This window comes from Saimiri boliviensis, chromosome 11, assembly GCF_048565385.1.
Source record: "Saimiri boliviensis isolate mSaiBol1 chromosome 11, mSaiBol1.pri, whole genome shotgun sequence".
Lineage (NCBI taxonomy): Eukaryota > Metazoa > Chordata > Mammalia > Primates > Cebidae > Saimiri > Saimiri boliviensis.
The window spans coordinates 114,770,621-114,791,916 of NC_133459.1; the positions used below are offsets into that span (position 1 = coordinate 114,770,621).

Here is a 21,296-nt window from a genome sequence, read left to right on the forward strand (position 1 = left end):
CTGTAAGTCTGATTTTTTGTTTATTTTTTGCCATAAGAAAAAAGAAAACAAAGTTGCCCCTATCTGCTTTAAGGTTATTAACAGCTTATAAAAAGAGTAATTAGCAGAAAAATAATTATGCTCTCAATCTAATACTGATCTCTGCCCCTCCTTGGCCCCCCCAAAACTTTGGTTAATAAGCTTAATTCACAAACTGATCATTCTCAACAAACAGCTATGCCCTAGAAAACGTAAGGCTTGCCCCAGAAAACTAAAATTTCCGTAAGTCCAAGGAAAGACCCTACCAAAAAACTGTGGGACGCCCTCTGGTCGAAGTTGATACAAACTGACTAGTTGTTGTTTCTAACCAAATCACGCTGCCTTACAGTAAGGGTATCATTTTCATAACTAAACCACAAACTGAAACAGGTTTCAAACATACTTCCTTACAAACATCCGAAAGTATGATCCTAACCACATTCCAAACAGAAATTCAAACTAGAGAAACTAAACTTTTAGAACTCCAAATCCACACTAATGCTATTTTTTAGGTTTCATTCTACTTCATAAACTACAACACACAATAGAAACCCTATAAATACAGTCAAATAACATAAGACACTGAAAAAGATAAAGTTTAAGAGAATGGGTTCTTCAGGATTCACTAAGAGCCCATTAAGAAGTTCTTTACATACTATATACATCTGACTTTCCCTACACTTGTATTTTTCCTTTGCAGTTGTTACATATTCTCAACATACAGCTTTGAAGAAAACCACTAAGAAGTCTCCAGCCCCCTCTCATGCTTTATGAGATGAGACTGTCCTGCCTCCTGCTCCCAGGCAGCTCCCAGGCGAGCACACACCAGTGCTTGTTTGATGCTTCAGCTGTATTTTTACATATGATTCAATGTAGCTACAGAAGAAAAAAAAAAAAAAAAAAAAAAAAAAACTAAAAATAAACGAAGCTAAAAGTGGCAATCTCATGCTATACAAGTGAAGTTCAAGGCTAAATCGGTTTTATAGACCTGAGCTCAATACTGACAATCAGTAGAAAACCAAGCTGAGCAGATTTAGAAGGGTCAACGTGTGACAGTCATGATTCATTTGATAAGAGGGCCCAATCTAATCTGAACATTAGCGTTGATAAAATACAAAAATTCACTCTGCAGATACTGTGAAGACATATTACATGATACTGGGTTCTCCCATCGTACAACTTTTTTATCTGTGAGATGATTTCCAGAAGCACAACTCCCACCTATAGTGAACATTGACCATGCCCACATAATCTCTGTGTTGCTCAATTTCCCCATCAAGAAAATGGTGAAACAATACCAATCTCACGCCTCTCACAGATACACACACATACACAAACACTCCCCTTTGGGACTGTTCTGAATATAAGTTGGCTCACACATCTTTTCTCTGGGTGCTCATTATTGCTCTCTGGACAAGTATTTCTTTGCTTTCCAAGAACTATTTTCCTGATGCAACAGCCCCATCTCTATGAAGGATCATGATGCAGTGCAAAGGCCCATACACCTGGAGCCTGATGGTTATTTAACCAGTCTGAGTATCAGTTGTCTCCTCCGTAAAAGAAGACCAATAGTAGTACCTTCATAGGGTAAGATGCATTTAAAGTATCATGTACATGGCAGGTCACCCCATCAAATCTGGCACCTGGACTGACTACAGAAAAACAGAATATCCCTAATGTAGTCTACCCACAGCCCTTCCTTGTAGATGGGAGTGTCGGGACTTACATAATCTGTACTCCTAAGAGATGGTTATGCCTCTTACTATGAGCTTAGTATAACCACGATACAGAGATCAAAAGGCAGATAAAATCCCCTGAAATTCTCAGCATAAAATTAGTCCAGCTAAATGGAATCCAATTATTCAGCTTCTTCAATCCTACAGCCTCAATACTTGACCCTTGGGTTAGCAGTCTGAGTCTTCCTCGGTCATCTTGTTACCAGAAATGCAATTCCTCTGCAACATTCTCCTGATTCCAGTGGCAAAAGGGAGAACCTGATCTGGGGGAAGCCAGAAAAGAACTGGTGTTTGGAGTGTTCTAGTATGAAGCTTGTATCCTCCAACTAAGACTGACGGAGATGGTGAGTGTGTAGCCAGCAGCCTGCCACATGTTTACTGTGGTCCCTTAAAGAAGTCCTCACTTCGTGAAAAGATGTTACAAAAATCATGAGGAAAAAAAAAAAAAAAAAAAAGTCCTTATCTTACCCTTCATTCCCAGTTGTGAACATCAAACATCCCTGTTTCAATCACTGAATTGTTCTACCTCTCAGCAACAAAATGCCCTAAGTTGTTACATTGAAGTCTTTTATAATTCAATTACTTATTGATGCCAGAACACTGAATTAAATTAATTAGGAGGCATGGCTTGAAAGTCATGCTCAATTTAACAGCAGATAAAGAGTCCACAGTGTTCTCAAGATTAAGAAACTATTTTCTTTCTATGCTTATATTTTTGGGTTTTCTCTGACCTTTCGGCAGTGTTTTATGCTCAGCTCTGTACTAATGACCCAGACTATTACCAGTTCTTTAAGGTGTGATGGGAAATCACGGGTTCATTTTTCCAGGACATTCCCAACTGAGCCATAATAAAGGAATTTAGGAAAACTGATGATCTCTTCAAATAGCTGCCTCAGGCAGAAGTAATTATCAATAAAGAGAACAGTGGAGCCAGAGAGGGAGATGGTGAAGAATTACCCAATCAGAAGAGGGATGACAAGAAAACACTAAAAGTGAGTAAATCCCTTCATATGGATTTTAAACAATTGTTTCAAAAAGATACAAGGCAAGCTAGGCACTAAAAAGCAAGCAGCTCCATTGCACTAATAGATGCATAGGGCCTGGAACATAACAGGGCTCAACGAGTGGATGTAGGTGGATGAATGCAAGAAGGATTAAATGAAGTCAACTCCTGTTCTTCAGGGAATAACATACCTGATGGATACCATGAAAGATCTTAAGCTTAGATGGTTTTCTCACAACATCCAGCTCATTTTTAGACTACCTTCTTCAAGGGAACCTTCTTAAAGGTTAACCGATTTATGGTCAAAAAGCCAACATAACATTAGAACGATCAATCTCGTGCACCAAAAGTGTACATAATGTATCTAAAAGCTAAGTGAAAACTGAGGATCACCTGCATCGCTGCGCTTTCTCATCAATGGCAGTTTTTATTTTTTGGTTTGGTTTTTGTTTTTTACTCAACAGAAGCCACATACAGGGACAAAGTAAGTTTTGCCTATCATCAAAAATAGTCAAAAGAACCTCTGTACACTGTAAGCTCCTAGAGGCCATGGGTAGCAGTGCCTCTGAAACCCTGTCAAAGTCTGCAGGGAGCAGGGATTCAATCAATGTGGGCTAAATGACTAATAGAACCCTCAAGAGCTTGCTTTTTTAAAAAAAGTATCTGAAGGCCTGTCGCTGGTGGCTCACGCCTGTCACTCAGTGCACTTTGGGAGGCCAAGGCAGGCGGATCAACTGAGGTCAGGAGTTGGAGACCAGCCTGGCCAACATGGTGAAACCCCATCTCTACTAAAAATACAAAAATTAGCCGGGCATGGTGGCACGAGCCTGTAATCCCAGCTACTCGGGAGACGGAGGCTGCAGTGAGTCGAGATCGAGCCACCACCGCACTCCAGCCCGGGCAACAGAGAGAGGCTCTGTCTTAAAAAAAAAAAAAAAAAAAAAAAAAAAAGTATCAGAAAGCAATTAACTTGTTAACAGAATGCAGGTAAAGTTAAGGTTGAGCACTGGCTAAATTAAGATGTTCAGTCAACAAACATTTACCAACTACATACCATGTGCCTGGCCGGCACCGTTCTAGGTGCCTGGAGTTATTACCAAACAGACAGGGTCGTTGCCCTCGTGCAACTTAAGATGTCCAAATACCCATGAAGGGTCACAACGGGGGAGTGCTCTCGAGGGCCCAGGGCACAGCGCTTAGGAAGGACCCAGAACGCCGAGGGGCGTCGGCACAGGCTTCTTTCCAGGCTGAGATCCGAAGGGCGGGAGGCTGGCAGGGCCTGGGGCCGCGCAGCGCAGAGGCCGGCGGCTCCGGGCACGACCCGCGACGGGGGCCCCCGGGGGCGGCGCCGCTCTTTCCGGGTTTCCGGGGTCTCCTCACACTCCCGCCCGCTGCGACACCACTCCGGCCTCCAGGGCCTGTCACGCCATCATTCAACTAATCCGGTCCCCAAACGTGAGCCCAGGCGGGGTGCCCAGGCTCGGCGGTGGGGAGGAGCCGCAGAGACAACGCGGGCGGCCCCTGAGGGCGCCCTGTCTCTCGCGCGCGGGGGTAGTCACCTGAGCGGCTCAGCACCTCCCACTCGTGGGGCCCGCAGAAAATCGCGGCCAGGGCCGAGAGCTCCTCCCGCACCGGTTCCGCCATGGCTGTGGGCCCCGCCGCTTCGGCGCTTCCCCTTCCGCCGCCGCCGCCGCCGCCGCCGCTGCCGCCACCCGCCAGGAGCAACACCGCTCGCTGCCACCCGGGGGCGCCCTGCGCCTCCGCAGCCGGGCGGATCAGGGGCGGGGCGAGACGGGGCGGGGGCGGGGCGAGACGGGCGGGGGCGGGGCGAGACGGGGCGAGGGCGGGGCGAGACGGGCGGGGGCGGGGCGAGACGGGGCGAGGGCGGGGCGAGACGGGGAGGGCCCTTAAAAGTTCCGCCCAGACGCGCCTGCTCGTTAACAACTGACGCGAGGCTCAGCCCCTCGGTTTGGGGGTTTTCTTGGAAGCCTAGGTCCAAAGCCTCAGTCTGCCACGGAGGCGACCGCCCAGCTTCCCCGCGGCTCTTCTGAGGAAAGGGAGGCCTCCCAGCAGAGCCTGAAAACCTGTAAATTTGGCTGCAGGCTTCGAACCCTGACCGTCCCCGCCCAGCCTTGGGCTGCTGGGTGGAGATGAACTGGGCTAAAGACACCTGAGAGTGAGGCAGAAACAAACAAGCAGGGAAGTGGCCGGGAGACGAGGTGAGACCTTGCCCGGTTCCGGTTTGAACTGAGTGTTTTGGAGAAAACCACAGTTAACAAAATAAACAGAATTCTCCGCCCCCTGCAGCTGTTAGCCACCCAGGCGTCTGGAGGTTGTTGCTAACCCGGGAGAGGCCTGGGATAGTCACAACCTGAGGATGCCTGCCCCAGCTGGTACTGGCGCCGGGACTCGACGAGGTCGGGACTCCAGGGCCTCTTTCCCCTTTCGGGTGCAAAAGGGGAGGAGCAGGACCTGGCAGTTCTGGCTTCAGGATTTTGACTGGACGGAGCTGGACCTCTTGGGAACTGTGCGCCGAAGTCCTGGGAGCAAGGCCGTAACGCTCCTCGTTTGTCTGCTGCCTTCACAGGGGACAGCCCTGCTGACAGCGGCCAGTGGGAATCCTTGGCCACTGAGGGTATGATTCAAGAGCGTAAACGCTAGCTTTTCAGTGTTTTAGATTTTGTGATATTCGATGCATATAACACAATGTGACTCTTGAAACTTAATAATGAAATTATTATTCTTGAGTCCAGATCCTAAATTTTAAAATGTGAGCAATACCAATAGGGTAACAGGATGAGCCATCCATTCTGTTTTCATTATAGTGAACAAGACTACAATACTTACCTGCAGTAGGTCTGTCTCTAGGATGTTTGCCTGGTCTTTTTGCTTTTCAAGTAACAATCTAAAATTTGGCAGCCCCCAAAAGCAGCTGGTCTTGCTCATGGAGTTCTCACAACTTTTGTTTGTATGAGAAATCACATTTCATGAGATAAATCAGGGAATTTAGATTGTTATGCAGTGACTCCTGTCATTGACCTCCAGAAGTCATGACAACGTTGGCTGATTTTAAGACCCTGCATCCATTCACCATTACCATTCCCACTGTTGGTAAAAAAGGAATTTGATAAAGGAAAAGATACTGGCTTCCTGGAACAGAAAGGAAACCTAACAAGATGGACTACAGGGAAAATGCTTTTCAGAAGATGCCATGGGATTTCAGTGACCCCAAGTAATTAGGAGCACATAATTGGGAAGATGAAGTCTTATTTAAACTCATAGTTCTCTCTGATATGGCCAATTGGCTTAATGAAAATTTAAAAAAAAAAAAAAAAACCCTCCTTTATTTCCAAAATAACAGACATTCCAGCAGTTTAGTAGGTTCGTAATCAACTGCTAAAGAGATTGAACAAAAGAATAAATGTTTAATTTAAAATATTACTAAGTTAACTTGAAGTACAGTGTTACTATTAAAAGTCAAACAATTTGGTTTTCGACTTATTTATTAAAAATAATCTATAAAATAGGCCAGCACAGTGGCTCATGCCTGTAATCCCAGCACTTGGGGAGGCCGAGGGAGGCAGATCACCTGAGGTCAGGAGTTCGAGACCAGCCTGACCAACATAGTGAAACCCCATCTCTACTAAAAATACAAAAATTAGACCAGGCATGGTGGCTCATGCCTGTAATCCCAACGCTTTGGGAGGCTGAGGAGGATGGATCACCAGAGGTCAGGAGTTGGAGACCAGCCTGACCAACATGGTGAAACTCTATCTCTACTAAAAATACAAAAATTAGCCAGGTGTGGTGACGGGCACCTGTAGTCCCAGCTACTCGGAGGCTGAGACAAGAGAATTGCTTGAACATGGGAGGCAGAGGCTACAGTGAGCCAAGATCATGCCACTGCACTCCAGCCTAGGCGACGAGCAAGACTCCATCTCAAAAATAAAAAATATTTAAATATCTTTTACTTATTTTTAATTTTCCAAATTCACTGTGAGATGAGTGAAATAACATGAACAGCAAAATTACAGCTGTCGGAAGGATTAGGAGGCAAATGCCGAAGCCCACTGTCAGCAAGGGGTCTGTGAAAATTGAAGAGTACATCAATCTATTATTTAAAATCTTGTCAACAGGTTTCTTCTTTGCTCTTCCTTTCTCAGTTGATTTCTTAACCTGCCCTTCATACCTCATTTAGCATGTTTAAATAAAAAAGAAGTCAATGTGAAATGTCTTTTAAATTGACACTATCCTAAGGCACTGAAGTCCCATGAATAAGTTTCTGCACTCTGACATTTGGAAATAATCATCTCAGAGACAGCATAATGTCAGCTTGATATTTCTCGCACTGTGAAAATATCAGCTACATGTCAAATCTCTAAAGTCTACCTTAATGTAATAAGTTTTCTTGTATTCACAGGCTACTGAAAATTCAAAATATTTAAATGTAAGATGAATGTCTCCAGTTAGAGCATTGTCTGTGTCCATCTCTATCTCTCCCTTCTCTCCCTTGCACACACAAAAGTATGTGATTTGCTAGAACAGTATTATTTTTACATGCAAATTTTCTAAATAGTTGCTTCCCCAAGACCATAAGGGGAAAAGGTTTAAAACCTTTCTGCTTCAATTAAAACCACTAACCCAGAAGATAGTTCTTTTCGTTTTGGAGGGGAACAGTTCTATTTACTTTCTCATGAGTAGTATGTAGATTTGCACAACTCCGAGTTTGAACTCTTAAGTCAAAATTCACACGAGCGTAGAAATGAGAATGCACAATATCAAGAATATTAGGAGAGGTTAAGTGTTATGTCACAAAAAGGTGAGGATCCTAAGACTGGAATGGAATGGAGTGTGATAAGAAAAAATATCAAATCAGCCAGGTGCAGTGGCTCACATTTGTAATCCCAGCACTTTGGGAGGCTGAGGCAGGTGGATCACCTGAGGCTGGGAGTTCGAGACCAGCCCGATGAACATGGAAAAACTCCGTCTCTACTAAAAATACAAAAATAGCTGGGTGTGGTAGTGCATGCCTGTAATCCCAGCTACTCGGGAGGCTGAGGCAGAAGAATTGCTTGAACCCGGGAGGCGGAGGTTGCGGTGAGCCGAGATTGTACCATCGCACTCCAGCCTGGGCAACAAAATCAAAACTCCATCTCAAAAAAAAAAAAAAAAAGAAGAAGAAGAAAAGAAAAAAAAATATCAAATTAAAACTGAGAAAAATAAAAGTGCTTTCATGAGCCACCAAACAAACAAAAGAGGACTGAAATGCCAGCTTTCTAAATAAATCTGAACTCCAAGAAGCTGTGCTACTGGTTCTGTCTAAAGAGTTTCTGCATTCGCATACTCATTTCACAGAATGTTCCTGGAGACTCACTGACTGTTGGCCTGGCTCTGCAGGCCGAGTGTGGAGAGGTTAGAGATGAAAACAAGTTCATGTTTCCAGTAACTACAGCCGTTGGTCTAGACAAGTAAACACAATATGCAACAATGACAAGTTCTTCCACCAAGCTGAGGGTGCAAGAATTATCACATTTCCTTAGTGGTCTGAAGTTCAATATTATGATGTAGGTTAAAGTAACAGTGAAAGTAGCACCCCACAATTTCCCAGAGGAGGAACAATTTGGAAATGCTCAGGAACATGGTAGGCCTTCAAAAGTACGCAGACTCTGGGACGTTAACTGGTCATAGTTCTTTTGTTCTGGTACAGTATACAGATCATAAATTTACTTCTCATCATATCATAATAACAAAAGCAAATAAAATCTATGAGAATTTGCCACCGACTCTGTGATCAGACCCTTGTGTGGAAAGATCTGCCTCCATCATGCCCAAGTAATCTGTACTCCCTCCAAAATACTGGCTGCATTCTGCCATGCTTGATTTCTATGCATGAATGATATCAAGACAGTTCCAGCTTGTTTATGGGAACCCATCCATATGGCCCAAATCCACCGATACGAAAGCTCAATGCCTTCTCGATGTTATAAAAACAAGTCACTGGTATCATTAGGGTTTTTGAGTTTTCCTAGTTAAAATAGTATCCAATACTTAATTTTGGTGACTACTATAAATGGATTCTTCTTATTCATTATATCTTCCCATTGTAGTACTAGTGTAGCCAGTTTTTATTCTGTAAAAGAGGGTTGAGGATTATGTGACTTTTTAAATGTCCCTTTATCCAAACTCACAAAGGGACTATCCGTGAGTAAACTCTGCCATTTTAGCTAAAGTGATTGAAAATGGAAAGAGAGATGTATATCAAAAAACCACAGGTATAATGGGGAAAATTAGACCTGGATTTCCTTTTTAAAAAAATATACTGGAAGGAGGGAACAAGGTAGGAAGGGAAAGAGAAAAAGAAAAAAAGACGAGGGAGGAAGAAGGGGCAGGGGGAAAGGGAGTATAAACAAGAAACGAAAAGAATGATTTTTACGAGGCAGAAGAAGCCATGAGTTAAGAAATTTGTCTTTATGTCAGGAGAAAATAAAAAAGATTGACTTGCCTGCTTCTTAAATAAAGAAGTCTGAAACTTGATTTAATATCAATAAGAGATCTGAAATTTGATTCAAAATAATATAGGATGTGGAAACAGGCTACCGTCTGAGTGGGGCAGAAGCTGATCATAGGTTAATGATTGATGGCGGGGAGTGATGGGTACGTAAAGATTCAGTATTTCATTCTCTCTACATTTGTATATTTCATATTCTCTTTAATAAATGTGAATTTTTAAACTGTGTTCAGTAGATACTACATCAGGCTATTTGAGTTTTGCATAATGCTCAATTAAGGGAAAATAGACAAAAAACAAAGAGGTGAAATAGGAGGGAAGAAACAAGAAAACCAGGGTCAAACAGAGTGAATAGAGTTGGCAGATGATATTAAGAGATGGAAAAAGACAGGTTCTAAAGTGATATGTTTAACAAATGTATGATTTAGGATTAGTTCAGGTGAAAAAGGCACAGAGCCTAACCGTGTAGTGGCTTTAACAAGATACAATTGGTTTTCTCCTAAACATTCAAGTCCCGAGCTAAGCAGAGCTTTGGTGCTCCCCCGTGTCAAGAGACATGTTCTTTGTATTCTGTGGTTCTGCTCTGCACAGATTTTATTCCCATGGTTATGCTGTGGTCCAGGGTCACTATTGGAGCTCCAGCCACCAGTCAAAAGAATGGAATTCAGTCCAATTTCATTGTCTAGAACTCAGTCCCCATGACTGCTGCCAGTTAAAAGGGAGCTTGAAAAGTTGGTTTTAATCTGAGAGGCCCTGTAGTCAGCTTAAAATGGAGGAAGAAATGAAGTATAATTATTGTTCCTTTCTTATTACAGAGAAAGGAGCAACCCCATTGGGAGGCAGCTGGTAGTCCCACCACATCAAGGTGAGTGTGGGTCAAGAGATTAAATTGCCACATAAGTCTGTAGAGCTCAGACTGTCCCCATCTCTTGACCCCCATCCCCAAACTCCTTACTCTTTATCTCATTGTCCTATTTTATCTTTCTGATAACATTTACCATTATCTGAAATCACCCTGTTTGTTTACATGTGTCTTGTGATTCCCGGTGCCATGGCCTAAATGTTCGTGTCTTCCTAAAATTCACATGTTGAAATGTAATCCCCAATGTGATGATGTCAGGAGATGAGACCTTTGGGAGGTGACTAGGTCGTAAGCATGGAGCCCTCATAAATGGGACTGGTGTTCTTATAAAAAGAGGCCTGAGAGGAGTTTGTTGGCCCCCTTTCACTATGTGAGGACACAGCAAGAAGGCATGACCTATGAGGAAGCAGTCCCTCACCAGACAACACCAGTGCCATGACTCAGACTTGAAAGCCCCGAGAACTGTGAGAAATACAATTCAGTTGTTTATCAGTTACTCTGTCCAAGGTATTTTGCGACAGCAGCCTGGACAAGCTAAGCTGTTCCACAGAGAGCAGGATCAATCCCTTCACCACCACCACCATCAAATTGATCCAAATGTCCAGAGAGATGACAAATGCACCAAGATCTGAAAAGGTTTGTTACCTACATGCCGAGGCTTTCTGGAAGGAACAGTGTAACTGAAAATGACTTGAGTGAAGGGGCAAATGGCTTAGATGTTATTGTGGCTAGGAGATTAGGCCAGGTTTAGAGTTCCACACCCCCCCAGGATTTCTATGGTCTGAACACCCTACCATCACCAAGGGAGAGAGTACCCAGGCTTTCTGACCTGCTCACTCAGAGATAAGGAAAAAGGAAAAAGGGAGGAGTGGGGCTCAAAAGCTGTCAAAAATGCCTTTGACAAATATCAAAAATGAAGTCTGACGTGCTTATTACCTGTCTCCACTAGAATTTTTTTTTTTTTTTTTTTTTTTTTTTAGTTTTACTCGGTGTAATTTTTTAGATTCTTTGTAAAAATTGATGCAGAATTGTACATATTTATGGGGTACATGAGTTATATAAATATATGTCTACAATGTGTTGTGATCAAATCAGGGTAATTGGGACTTTTCTCATCTCAAACATTTATCATTTCTTTGTGTTAGGAACATTCAAAATCTTCTCTTTAAGCTATTTAGAAACATACAATTATTACTCACCATAGTTCTATGTGTGGTATAGAACACTAGAACACATTCCTCCTATATAACTGTAATTTTGTACCTATTGACCGGTCTCTTCCTATTCCCACTCCCCCTACCCTTCCCAGCCTCTGATAACCACGATTCTACTCTCTGCTTCTATGAAATAGACTTTTTCAGCTCCCACATGTGAGTGAGAATAAAGGCTTTGTCATTCTGGGCCTGGCTTATTTCACTTAATGTCATGTCCTCCAGGCTTAGCCATATTGCCACAATGACACAATTTCATTCTTTTTTCTGGCTGAGTAATATTCCAGTGTGTGTATGTACAACATTTCTTTTATAATTCATCCATTGATGGACACTTAGGTTGATTCTATATTGGCTATTATGAATGGTGCTGCAACAACCATGGGAATGCTGATGTCTCTTCAACATTCTGATTTCCTTCTTGGTGTAGGTATATACTCAGAAGTAGGATTCCTGAATCATGTTGTATTTCTATTTTTAGCGTTTTTTTTAAGAACCTCCATACTGTTTTTCATAATAACTATACGAATTTACCTTCCCACAGCAGTATATGAGTTCCTTTTTCTCTGTATCCTCACCAGCATTTGTTATATTTTGTCTTTTTGGTAATAGCCATTCTAACTAGGGTGAGATATCTCATTGTGGTTTTGATTTGCATTTCTCTGATGATTAGTGATGTTGAGGATTTTTCTATACTTGTTGGCCATGTGTATATGTCTTCTTTTGAGAACTGTCTATTCAGGTCATTTGCCCATTTGTTAATCAGATTATTTGGTTTTTTGCTATTGTTTGATTTCTTCACATAATATGCCTACTAAGCTCTTGTCAGATGGATATCCTGCAAATATGTTTCCCCATTCTGGAGGTTGCCTCATCGCTCTGTCGATTGCTTCCTTTGCTGTGCCCAGAAGTTTTCTAGTTTGATGTAATTCCATTTGTCTATTATTGCTTTTGTTGCCTATGCTTTTAGGTTTCACCCAAAAAATCTTAGCCTAGATTAATGTCCCTGATGCATTTCCCCTCTGTTTTCTCCTAGTAGTTTCATAGTTTCTGGTCTTAAATTGAAGTCTTTAATCTATTTTGAATTGATTTTTGTATATGGTGAAAGATAGAGATCTAGTTTGTCTCCACTAGAATTTAAACTTCCATTAAACTTCCAGGGGCCTTATCATGCTTGTTCACCTCTGTATCTTCTGCATCTAAAACAATGCCTGGCAGATTAAAAATTCAATAAATATTTGTTGATAGAAATAAACTCATTGTAAAGTTCATAAATTCTTGATGAAATCACTTAGACTTATCAAGCACCTACCATATGCTAGTCATTTTATAAAATTTCAGGCATTTTAGTGAATGAATAAGCGTAGTGACTGCCCTCCAGGAACGTGGAATCTAATCCCAGAGGAGAAAAAGCATTTCCTGGGATGAAGTGATAAAGGTCCTGCCAAAGAAGTAAAAGCCCACTGAAGAAGGCCTACGATGCCTGGTTTGGCCATTGTGATAGACGTTCCCCATCATAGGTAAGGGGAGGAGGAAGAAAGCTTAAGGAAATGTGGCTGGAAAGATAGATCTCTGCCTTCATTCTTCAACAACCATTTATTGAGCACCTTACTATGTGTCAAGTATTACACCAGGTCCCAGAGAAACTGGTTTGCAACAGGAACCTCTTAGAAATTGTAGTGTAGTGGGAGAGACAGGTCTTAAGAGATCATACACGTGGTTATCTGCAGCCTGTTGAAATAATGGAAGTAGATGATTGCTAGCCTGAATCTCAAGAATTTCACAATGACGGTGATGTACTTCCTGGCAATGAAACAAAGACGCCCTATTTTGCTGGTGTTTCCAGCACAATCTGGATCAAAACAATAACCCTTTTGTGTGAGTGTTTCTGCATTTCCCTGTTGTTTTTCACTTTTTTACATTATTTCCTTCTGTTTTTAGTGGGGAAAAAGTCAAGAAATTAGAAGAAAAATCTCTTTGTGGCACAATTGCCGCCCGCTAATATCACACTGGTTTTTGTTCCTCTCTGACTGCCTCTCCTCTCTCTCTCTCTCTCTCTCTCTCTCTCTCTCTCTCTCTGTGTGTGTGTGTGCGTGTGTGTGTGTGTGTGTGTTTCTGTTTTTGTCTCTTTTAGTGATATAAAAGCTATCTAAGAATAAAAGGCTAGGCTATAATACTTTGTCTTTTGTTGTTTTTGGTAAAATCCTTGTATATTTGTGTGATTCTCATCGCCCTCCAAAACATTAATCAGCCAGAATTTTTTCACTGATAGCTTCATTAGTTTCAAAATGAACATTACACTTCTAGATAAAACACAGCCAGAGCTTCTACTATTGGGATCATATTACCACATACTTTGTCATTATCTCTGTCCCCTTTTTCCTAAGGTGATTCCTTACTTCTCTACCTGGTGAACTCTTACTCATTCTTCAGGTCTGAATCGCACTCCTCCTATAGCTCCCTGTCACTTATCGTATGGAACTGTATTTGCTTACATGTCTGTAATCCCAGTAGATCATGACTTTCATGAGATGAGGGTGCATTTCTGTGTCATCTTTGGTTGTATCTCCAACTCTTAGCAAAGGGCCTGGCGTATAAAAGGCATGCCCTATTTGTAGAATGAGCCAAGAATGAATGAACGCATGGTTATAGTATGTAAGTAAATAGGTTATGGTTCACTTGTCTTATTTTTTTTTTTTTTTTTTTTTTTTTTTTTTTTTTTTTTTTGAGACAGAGTTTCGCTCTTGTTACCCAGGCTGGAGTGCAATGGCGCGATCTCGGCTCACCGCAACCTCCGCCTCCTGGGTTCAGGTAATTCTCCTGCCTCAGCCTCCTGAGTAGCTGGGATTACAGGCACGCGCCACCATGCCCAGCTAATTCTTTTGTATTTTCAGTAGAGACGGGGTTTCACCATGTTGACCAGGATGGTCTCGATCTCTTGACCTCGTGATTCACCCGCCTCGGCCTCCCAAAGTGCTGGGATTACAGGCTTGAGCCACCGCGCCCGGCCGGTTCACTTGTCTTATTACCTCCACTCTGATTTCTGTCAGATTTTATTATATCTTGAACATGTTGACACACATCAGTGTGCAGATTAATACTGGTGTCTTTACTTGATTTGCGTTGAAAGTAGTGAAGAAAATACAAATGGGCAAAGGAAACAGTGGATTAATCCTAACAAAACCCCACAGTTTCATACAGGGAGCCCAAAAGAGGAGAGCATGTTGCCTTTACAGTAACTTTTCACATTTTACTAATAGTTGCTCACAGTTACACTTCACTTGATTGCATTATGTGCAAAGAAAAATTGCTTTTAAAGTAATTTAAAGCTACTACACAACAGAAAGTTTTGATATTACTGAGTTGAGTCTGGAAGTCATGTGGTAGGTAAAACTATATAGTGTTTATGTTCCAAACATGAGACACCCCATGGTACCTGATCCAGGCTGGCTAGAAATGTATCATATTTCCACCTGAATAAGTGAGTAGGGTATAATGTTTTGTTACTATACAAGTTACTATTAATCATTTTTAAAATAACTATCTCACTCAAAGATAGGCGAGTGATGTATAACAAGGTAACCATAGTAAATAAAATTAAGAAGAGGCTCTCAGACATCTTACTCTGTAAGTCATGATCTCTTAAGTAGTTTCTTTTTCTTTTCTAGTCTTTTATTCTTCTAATGCTTCTCCTGTTATTTTTCTGAACCTTCAATATGTTGTTGACCCTGACTTAAATTAATAAATCAGATTATGTTGAAGAAGGCAGAGATTTACTGGACAGGGACTCAAGGAAACTTTTTATTGTTGATTAAAATGCTCTATTTTTTAATTGGGGTTGTAGTTACATGAGTTTAAGCCATTTAACTGTACTTTTAAGATCTGTACAAGTTACTTTATATAAATCTCATTTTTAAAAAAGTATTGGGGGAAAAAGACACGTTAGCGAGTTCATAATATTTTCATAAGATTCCTGGGTTTTTTCTGTATTTGAGCTGAATATGCTCTCAGCTTAAAAATTAAAGGGAATTTATTCTTTCATAAAATATGTAAGCCTTGTTACTGCTTCATTTTTATGCTATAACAACAAATATTGGCAAGGAAAAAATATAGGTTTCAAGTGTCTTCAAATGGCAACAACCTGTCTCTGTCAATGAAATGACAACAGAATGGAAGAAAACCAAATCTTCACTTAGGAAAGATTGTTTTTAGCCTAAAAGCTCAGCCTACCATTGTCTGTTAATATTAACCAAAAGAAAAAAAAATGATCAATTCAGGTACATCTCATTTTATACAGAGTGAGTAGTTACTCAAATATATATATATATATATATAGAAACAGAGTCTCACTGTCACCTAGGCTGGAGTGCAATGATGTGATTTTGGCTCACTGCAACCTCCACCTTCTGGGTTCCAGTGATTCTCTTGCCTCAGCCTCCTGAGTAGCTGGGACTACAGGCGTGCGCCACCACACCTAGCTAACTTTTTGTATTTTTAGTAAAGACAGGGTTTCACCATGTTGGCCAGGCTGGTCTTGACCTCCTGACCTCAAGTGATCCGCCTGTATCAGCCTTCCAAAGTGCTGGAATTAGAGGCGTGAGCCACTGAGGCCAACCGTTATTCAAATAATTTTTAATGACTAAACAAACTCACTATTTCAAATAATTTTATGATGATACTTATTTTTGGCAAAGTGAGGGATCTGTAGTGATAGGGGCAGTCTAGTATTCTTTATATATCACTTTTTATTTTATTATTATTATTTGCAGAAACAGCATCTTGCTATACTGCCCGGGCTGGTCTCAAACTCCTGGCCTCGAATAATCCTCCTGTCAGTGTCCCAAAGTGCTGGGATTACAGGTGTGAGCCACCATCCCCAGACTGTGTATCACTTTTTAGATGCACATTTTAAAAAATATTGTAACATCTCTGAAATCAAGATGCTCCATACCATCAATGGCATCTTACCTTGGCATTAGCCAGGCAGCAAACAAGATGACTTGCATATGCATTATTTCATCGTTTTCCTTGATGATTTGATTTCTGAGATCATGAAGGCCCCAGCATGAAATCTTATAGAGTGGCAGAATGACTTAACATCTTGGAAGGAAGTCTTGGAGGTATTAGTAGAGTTTTTTAGGGGGGTTGTTTATTTGTTTGTTTGTTTCTTAAAAATAGCAGTTTCACCTACGCTGTCAAAGAAACAAAGGATGATACATATGGAATAATACAGACATCAATGGCTCTGAGCTGAAACATGGTTCACAGACATGGAATGTTAACAAGTTTTGATAATACTTTAGCTAAGTATTTGATATCTTCCTTTCTATGTATGAATAATAGTGCTATTTGATCAAATACATCTAAATAAATCTTAAAGAGCTTTTTCAAGAAGTATAAAATAAAAATTTCAAATTCTAAATAAGCCAGAGTATAATTGGCAGCTATTTTCTTTTGTAGTGCTACATAAAATAGTGGTCCATCTCACAATTGATGGCATCTTAGATTATATGAAAACTTATATTTGTCAGTTGGCTTTGTGTCTGTTGGCTTTTCAGCCAGGGTTATGGTGAAAGGGTGGGGAGGAAAAACTTGTAATTAAATAATCTCTTAAACGTATAACAATAACACTTATTGAGTAGCTCCTATAGGTCAAGTTATGCTAAGTGCATTATGTACATTACTGCATGTTATTCTCCCCAAAAACTCTGAAAGGCAGTTATTATTGAACCTTTATTCCATCAGAGGCATTCAATAATATGTTCAAGGTAAAGTTGCAAAGCAGAATTGGAACCTAGTTTTGAGTGACCCCCTAAAGCTCTTAATTTCTGTACAGTAACTTCCCTTACCCCACCCGCAACATTCCTAGTAGTTCAGTGAAAGCTTAAAGAAGGTGCTAAGAGCTGGAAAGAGATAGAGAGAATGAGAACCCCAGCAACGCTCAGTCGCCGTTCAGGTTGTTCTTAAAGTCAGCTTTATCCCTGATTTGGTGGTGCAGCTCTTTCTCCAATTATGTGAGGCACGTTAGAATCCTAATATCAAAGTATCCTCTTTTTTTGCCTTAGCTAGTTCTATCTGGGATTTTATACCTTGCAACCAAAAGCATATCATTGTAATAACTCACAGCTTTAATACATCTATATATTTTACTAGTAATATTTCACACACCTCTAACAGCCAGGTTTGAGCCCTGCTGTCTCAATGCTTTAAAAGTGCAATAAATGAAGCTGCCTGTTTCCGTTACAAGTCTGTGGCTTTGGAAGCATCTGATTCTCCGTAGGATTAAACTTGCCCTAATCAACACTGGGAAAGAAGCAGTAAAATAAACACAAAGAACTTGGACCATGAGTCAGCTCAGTTTTCCTGAGCAGCTCTGTTTTAGTGCAAGTTGCTTAACTTTGATGGAACTCAGTTTCCTCCATTGTAAAAGATGTAAAAGATGCAAATTGCACAATGATTTTTGAGAACCTTTCTAGTTTTTTTAAATTCTTTCCTCTTGCACAGACTAAAGTCATCCTGACATTGCATGGGTTACATGTGAGTATATCCAGTGGATTTCATGGCCCATTTTGCTCCCAGCTTCTTTGGTCATATGTATTTTCTCCTTAATAGAATTCAAATTCAGTATTATCTAGTGATATGTTTAACAAAATTAAATGAAGACAGTGCCATTTTGCTCAGTGGTGAGAATGTCTAAGAAATACAAAACACCTATGGATGAAATAAAAGAATAAACTAATGTTATAAATCTTATCTCCAGGGACTACTTCATGATAGTTTTTCTTCTACAAGACTTGTGACTGGGGAGAGGAAATATCACTAAGTTCTGAAACGGTGCAGAGAGTTTCCGTTCTTACCCCGGAATAACAACATATTTCCCTGCAGTTGAAGTCAGGTCTTCAAAGCTAGACAATGAGAAGGAAACTGAAATGTTCTTGTTTTTCCTTATGGACTATGGATTTGATTTTGTTTTGTTTTGTTTTGTTTTGTTTTTTGAAATGTAGTCTTTCTCTGCTGCCCAGGCTGGAGTACAGTGGCACAATCTCAGCTCACTGCAATCTTCCCCTTCCAAGTTCAAGCAATCTCATCTCTCAGCCACCTGAGTAGCTGGGATTACAGGCATACACCACCATGCCCACTAATTTTTGTGTTTTTTGTAGAGACAGGGTTTTGCCATGTTGACCAGGCTGGTCTCGAACTTCTGACCTCAAGTGATCCGCCTGTCTCTCAAAGTGCTGGGATTACATCAGGCGTGAGCCATAGCACCCAGCTTGATTTTAACTTTTATTACCAAAATCGGATGTGTGATTGCTTTTGTCACTAAAATAATGACCTTTTTAAAGCCCACATTCATAAGTAATTTGAAATTATAAAAAATGTTTGTGTACTCAATCTTAGCCAATTGATACAATTTCACAAATCAAAAACTAAACTCCTTAGCCAAAATGTTGACTTGGAAAACAAAGCATAGGATGCAATTTATTGGAAATTATTATATTATTGTTTCTCTCAAAAGCACAAATCATTTTTTCCAACAAAAGTAGAATTGATTCAATAAAGTACCTTAAAGTTATAATTTATTTGAGGAAATATGACTTAATATATTTTTATATTTAATGGTGTCATGTAATTTACTGAAAGAACCATTTCCAAAGTCAGTAACAAATAGGGCTTGGAGTTTTTTATAGCTTTGTATTGATGTCTAGCCTACTTATACTCAAGCAGTTATTCAGGGGTATGATTTCCGTCATGTGTTCATTAGTTTGGGTAACATTTTAAGAAAGGGAAAGCAAGGAAAAGTACAAAACTACATTTACTGAATGCTAATATGTCCACTGTTTTAACTGTTTGCACCAGCAGATGGGCATCTACAGAATGAATACAGGAATGTCTGTCTGTCTGTCCGTGCATACTCTGTGAAGGGATACACCAGCATTACATGCTGACTCAGGATAGCCAGTATGCCTTCTGCAAGAGGAAAGCTTGCATTTCAAAATCCACCAAGGTAAATCCTTGGCTGCCCACACTCATATCCTCAGACATCAGGGAGTGTTCGTCATCCACATGTAGCGAGTCCCAGCTACGGTGCTAGTTCCAACAGTACGTAAATGGCTGTGACTGCCGGGAGAAAGCTGATTCAGCATGGCTCCCCAGTCGCTAGCAGTGGTGATATTCACCATATTGAACAGTGCATGCAGCTTGGGGCCTGACCAATCTAACAAAAAGAGGTATAAACATCTCTGTCGGCTGCTGGAGTGCACCCTGGCTGAGTGTCAGCCCCAGCAATTGCATGTCAGCTTGAGCAACCAGTGCAACTTTAGAGTTTACAAATACACTTAAAAGCATATTATCTCATTTAGTCCCCCAGAATTCTATTATGTAGGTATTATTACTTTTCTCAATTTGTGGGTGAGAAAATTGAGGCTTACAGAGCTCAAGTAATTTGCCCTAGGGTCACACAACTAGTAAGTGGTAGAACGTACATGGACCGTGGCTGACCAGCACAAACAATTTGTTTTCTTCTGCAGTTTCTCTTCCATTCACAATGCTAATTATAAAGAAAAGAAATTCTCTAATTTTTTACACTATACTACCTATTCAGAAGTCAGAAAATGAAAAGTCACAATTAGGCCAGGTGCAATGGCTCATGCCTATAATCCAGCATTTTGCGGGGGCCGATGCAGGAGGATCACTTGAGCCAAGAAGTTCAAGACCAGCCTGAGCAACATAGCAAGACCCTGTCTCTAAAAAAAAAAAAAAAAAACATTAAAAATACACATACACCTGTGGTCCCAGCTATTCAAGAGGCTGACTTGGGAGAATCACTTGAGCCCCAAAGGTTGAGACTATAGTGAACTGTACTCACACCACTGCTCTCCAGCTTAGCTGGCAGAGCAAGACCCTGTCTCAAAAATAAAAAATAAAATAAAATGTTGATCCAGTACTACAGCTCTGTGTTATTCAAATAACTCAGTTACGAGGAGTTTCCACTATATGACTTTTTACTTGGCCTGTGGAAATGTTAATGACTGTGCAAAGAAATATGTGAATAAGGCACTTTCAATATTATTTTCGTGAGGTTCTTCCTCACTGCTCTCAACTTCTGCTGCTGTCAGCATGTTAATCTGTATTGAAAAAAAAATGAACCAAATAGCTAGCTTCCTGGATAAAATTTATCCTATGAGTTTAATCTTAGTAAGCAAGGCATGAAGTCATTCAGTCTTTTTAAGGATTAAAAATCCATTTATCCTGGGGAGACAACATAAAACTCTGATGCATAAAAATTCCAAATAATTTATGTAGAACCTCACCCTCAAGGAGGTCGAATACAATGTCCACTCCTTAAGGACAGGCTTTAAATGGTGACTTCCATCCATGAGGACAGTATGAAAGAAGGGGGAAGGGAGAGTAACTTCACAGTGGATAAACCTGACAAAGAGTACGTTGACCATGTGATCAAGGTCAACATCAACAGTGGTAAGTCACGCTGGCAGTATGTACCCTTGATGTGAGGGGATTAAAGTGGTACTTCCATGGTCTTCCTTGCCCAAATCCATAACCCCAGTTTAATTGTGAGAAAAGCGTCAAATTCCAATTCAGATACATTCTACCTGACCAGCTCTCCTCCAAGCTATCAAGATTATCAAAAGCAAGAATAATCAGAGAAATTGTCACAGTAAAGAGGAGACCATGAAAAGATAAACTTAGGCACATGATAATTTCGGAGTTTATTTGAGCAGTCAGCAATTCATGAACCAGGCAGCACCATACCACGTGTGGCTGGGCTCCATAGAGGGGATGTGAGGGGAATGCGTTTATGAAGTGTTCACAGAAGCAACACAAAGAAAACGTTTGACCGGTTAAAGTGAGACAGTAGCCTTCAAGTCTGTACTTGGCAGTTTCTGATGAGTAAAATTACTCTGAGTTGGGTTTCAAGGTTTGCTTATACAGAAACCCA

The 21,296-nt window shown here is 40.8% G+C and overlaps 1 protein-coding gene and 1 long non-coding RNA gene across 13 annotated transcripts in view; one reads left to right on the forward strand and one right to left on the reverse strand.

Moving 5' to 3' along the window:
• The window catches only part of RWDD3 (RWD domain containing 3), a 67,358-nt gene extending 62,914 nt beyond the window's left edge, over positions 1 to 4,444 (reverse strand). For 11 of the 12 annotated variants that reach the window (XR_005577001.2, XR_012512578.1, XR_005577002.2 and 8 more), the window contains exon 1: positions 4,317 to 4,444. Coding sequence is in view for 5 of the 12 variants with exons in the window: in XM_074381389.1 (XP_074237490.1) it covers positions 4,317 to 4,401 (85 nt within the window). In the remaining 7 variants the exon portion in view is untranslated. The other variant, XR_012512579.1, reaches the window with a different exon arrangement.
• Positions 4,445 to 4,695: 251 nt separating this feature from the next.
• LOC104652223 (uncharacterized) overlaps positions 4,696 to 21,296 on the forward strand; it is a 62,699-nt gene continuing 46,098 nt past the window's right edge. The window contains exons 1-2 of the long non-coding RNA XR_745554.3: positions 4,696 to 4,976; positions 19,199 to 19,343. This is a non-coding gene — a long non-coding RNA (uncharacterized LOC104652223). The remainder of the gene's footprint in view (positions 4,977 to 19,198; positions 19,344 to 21,296) is intronic.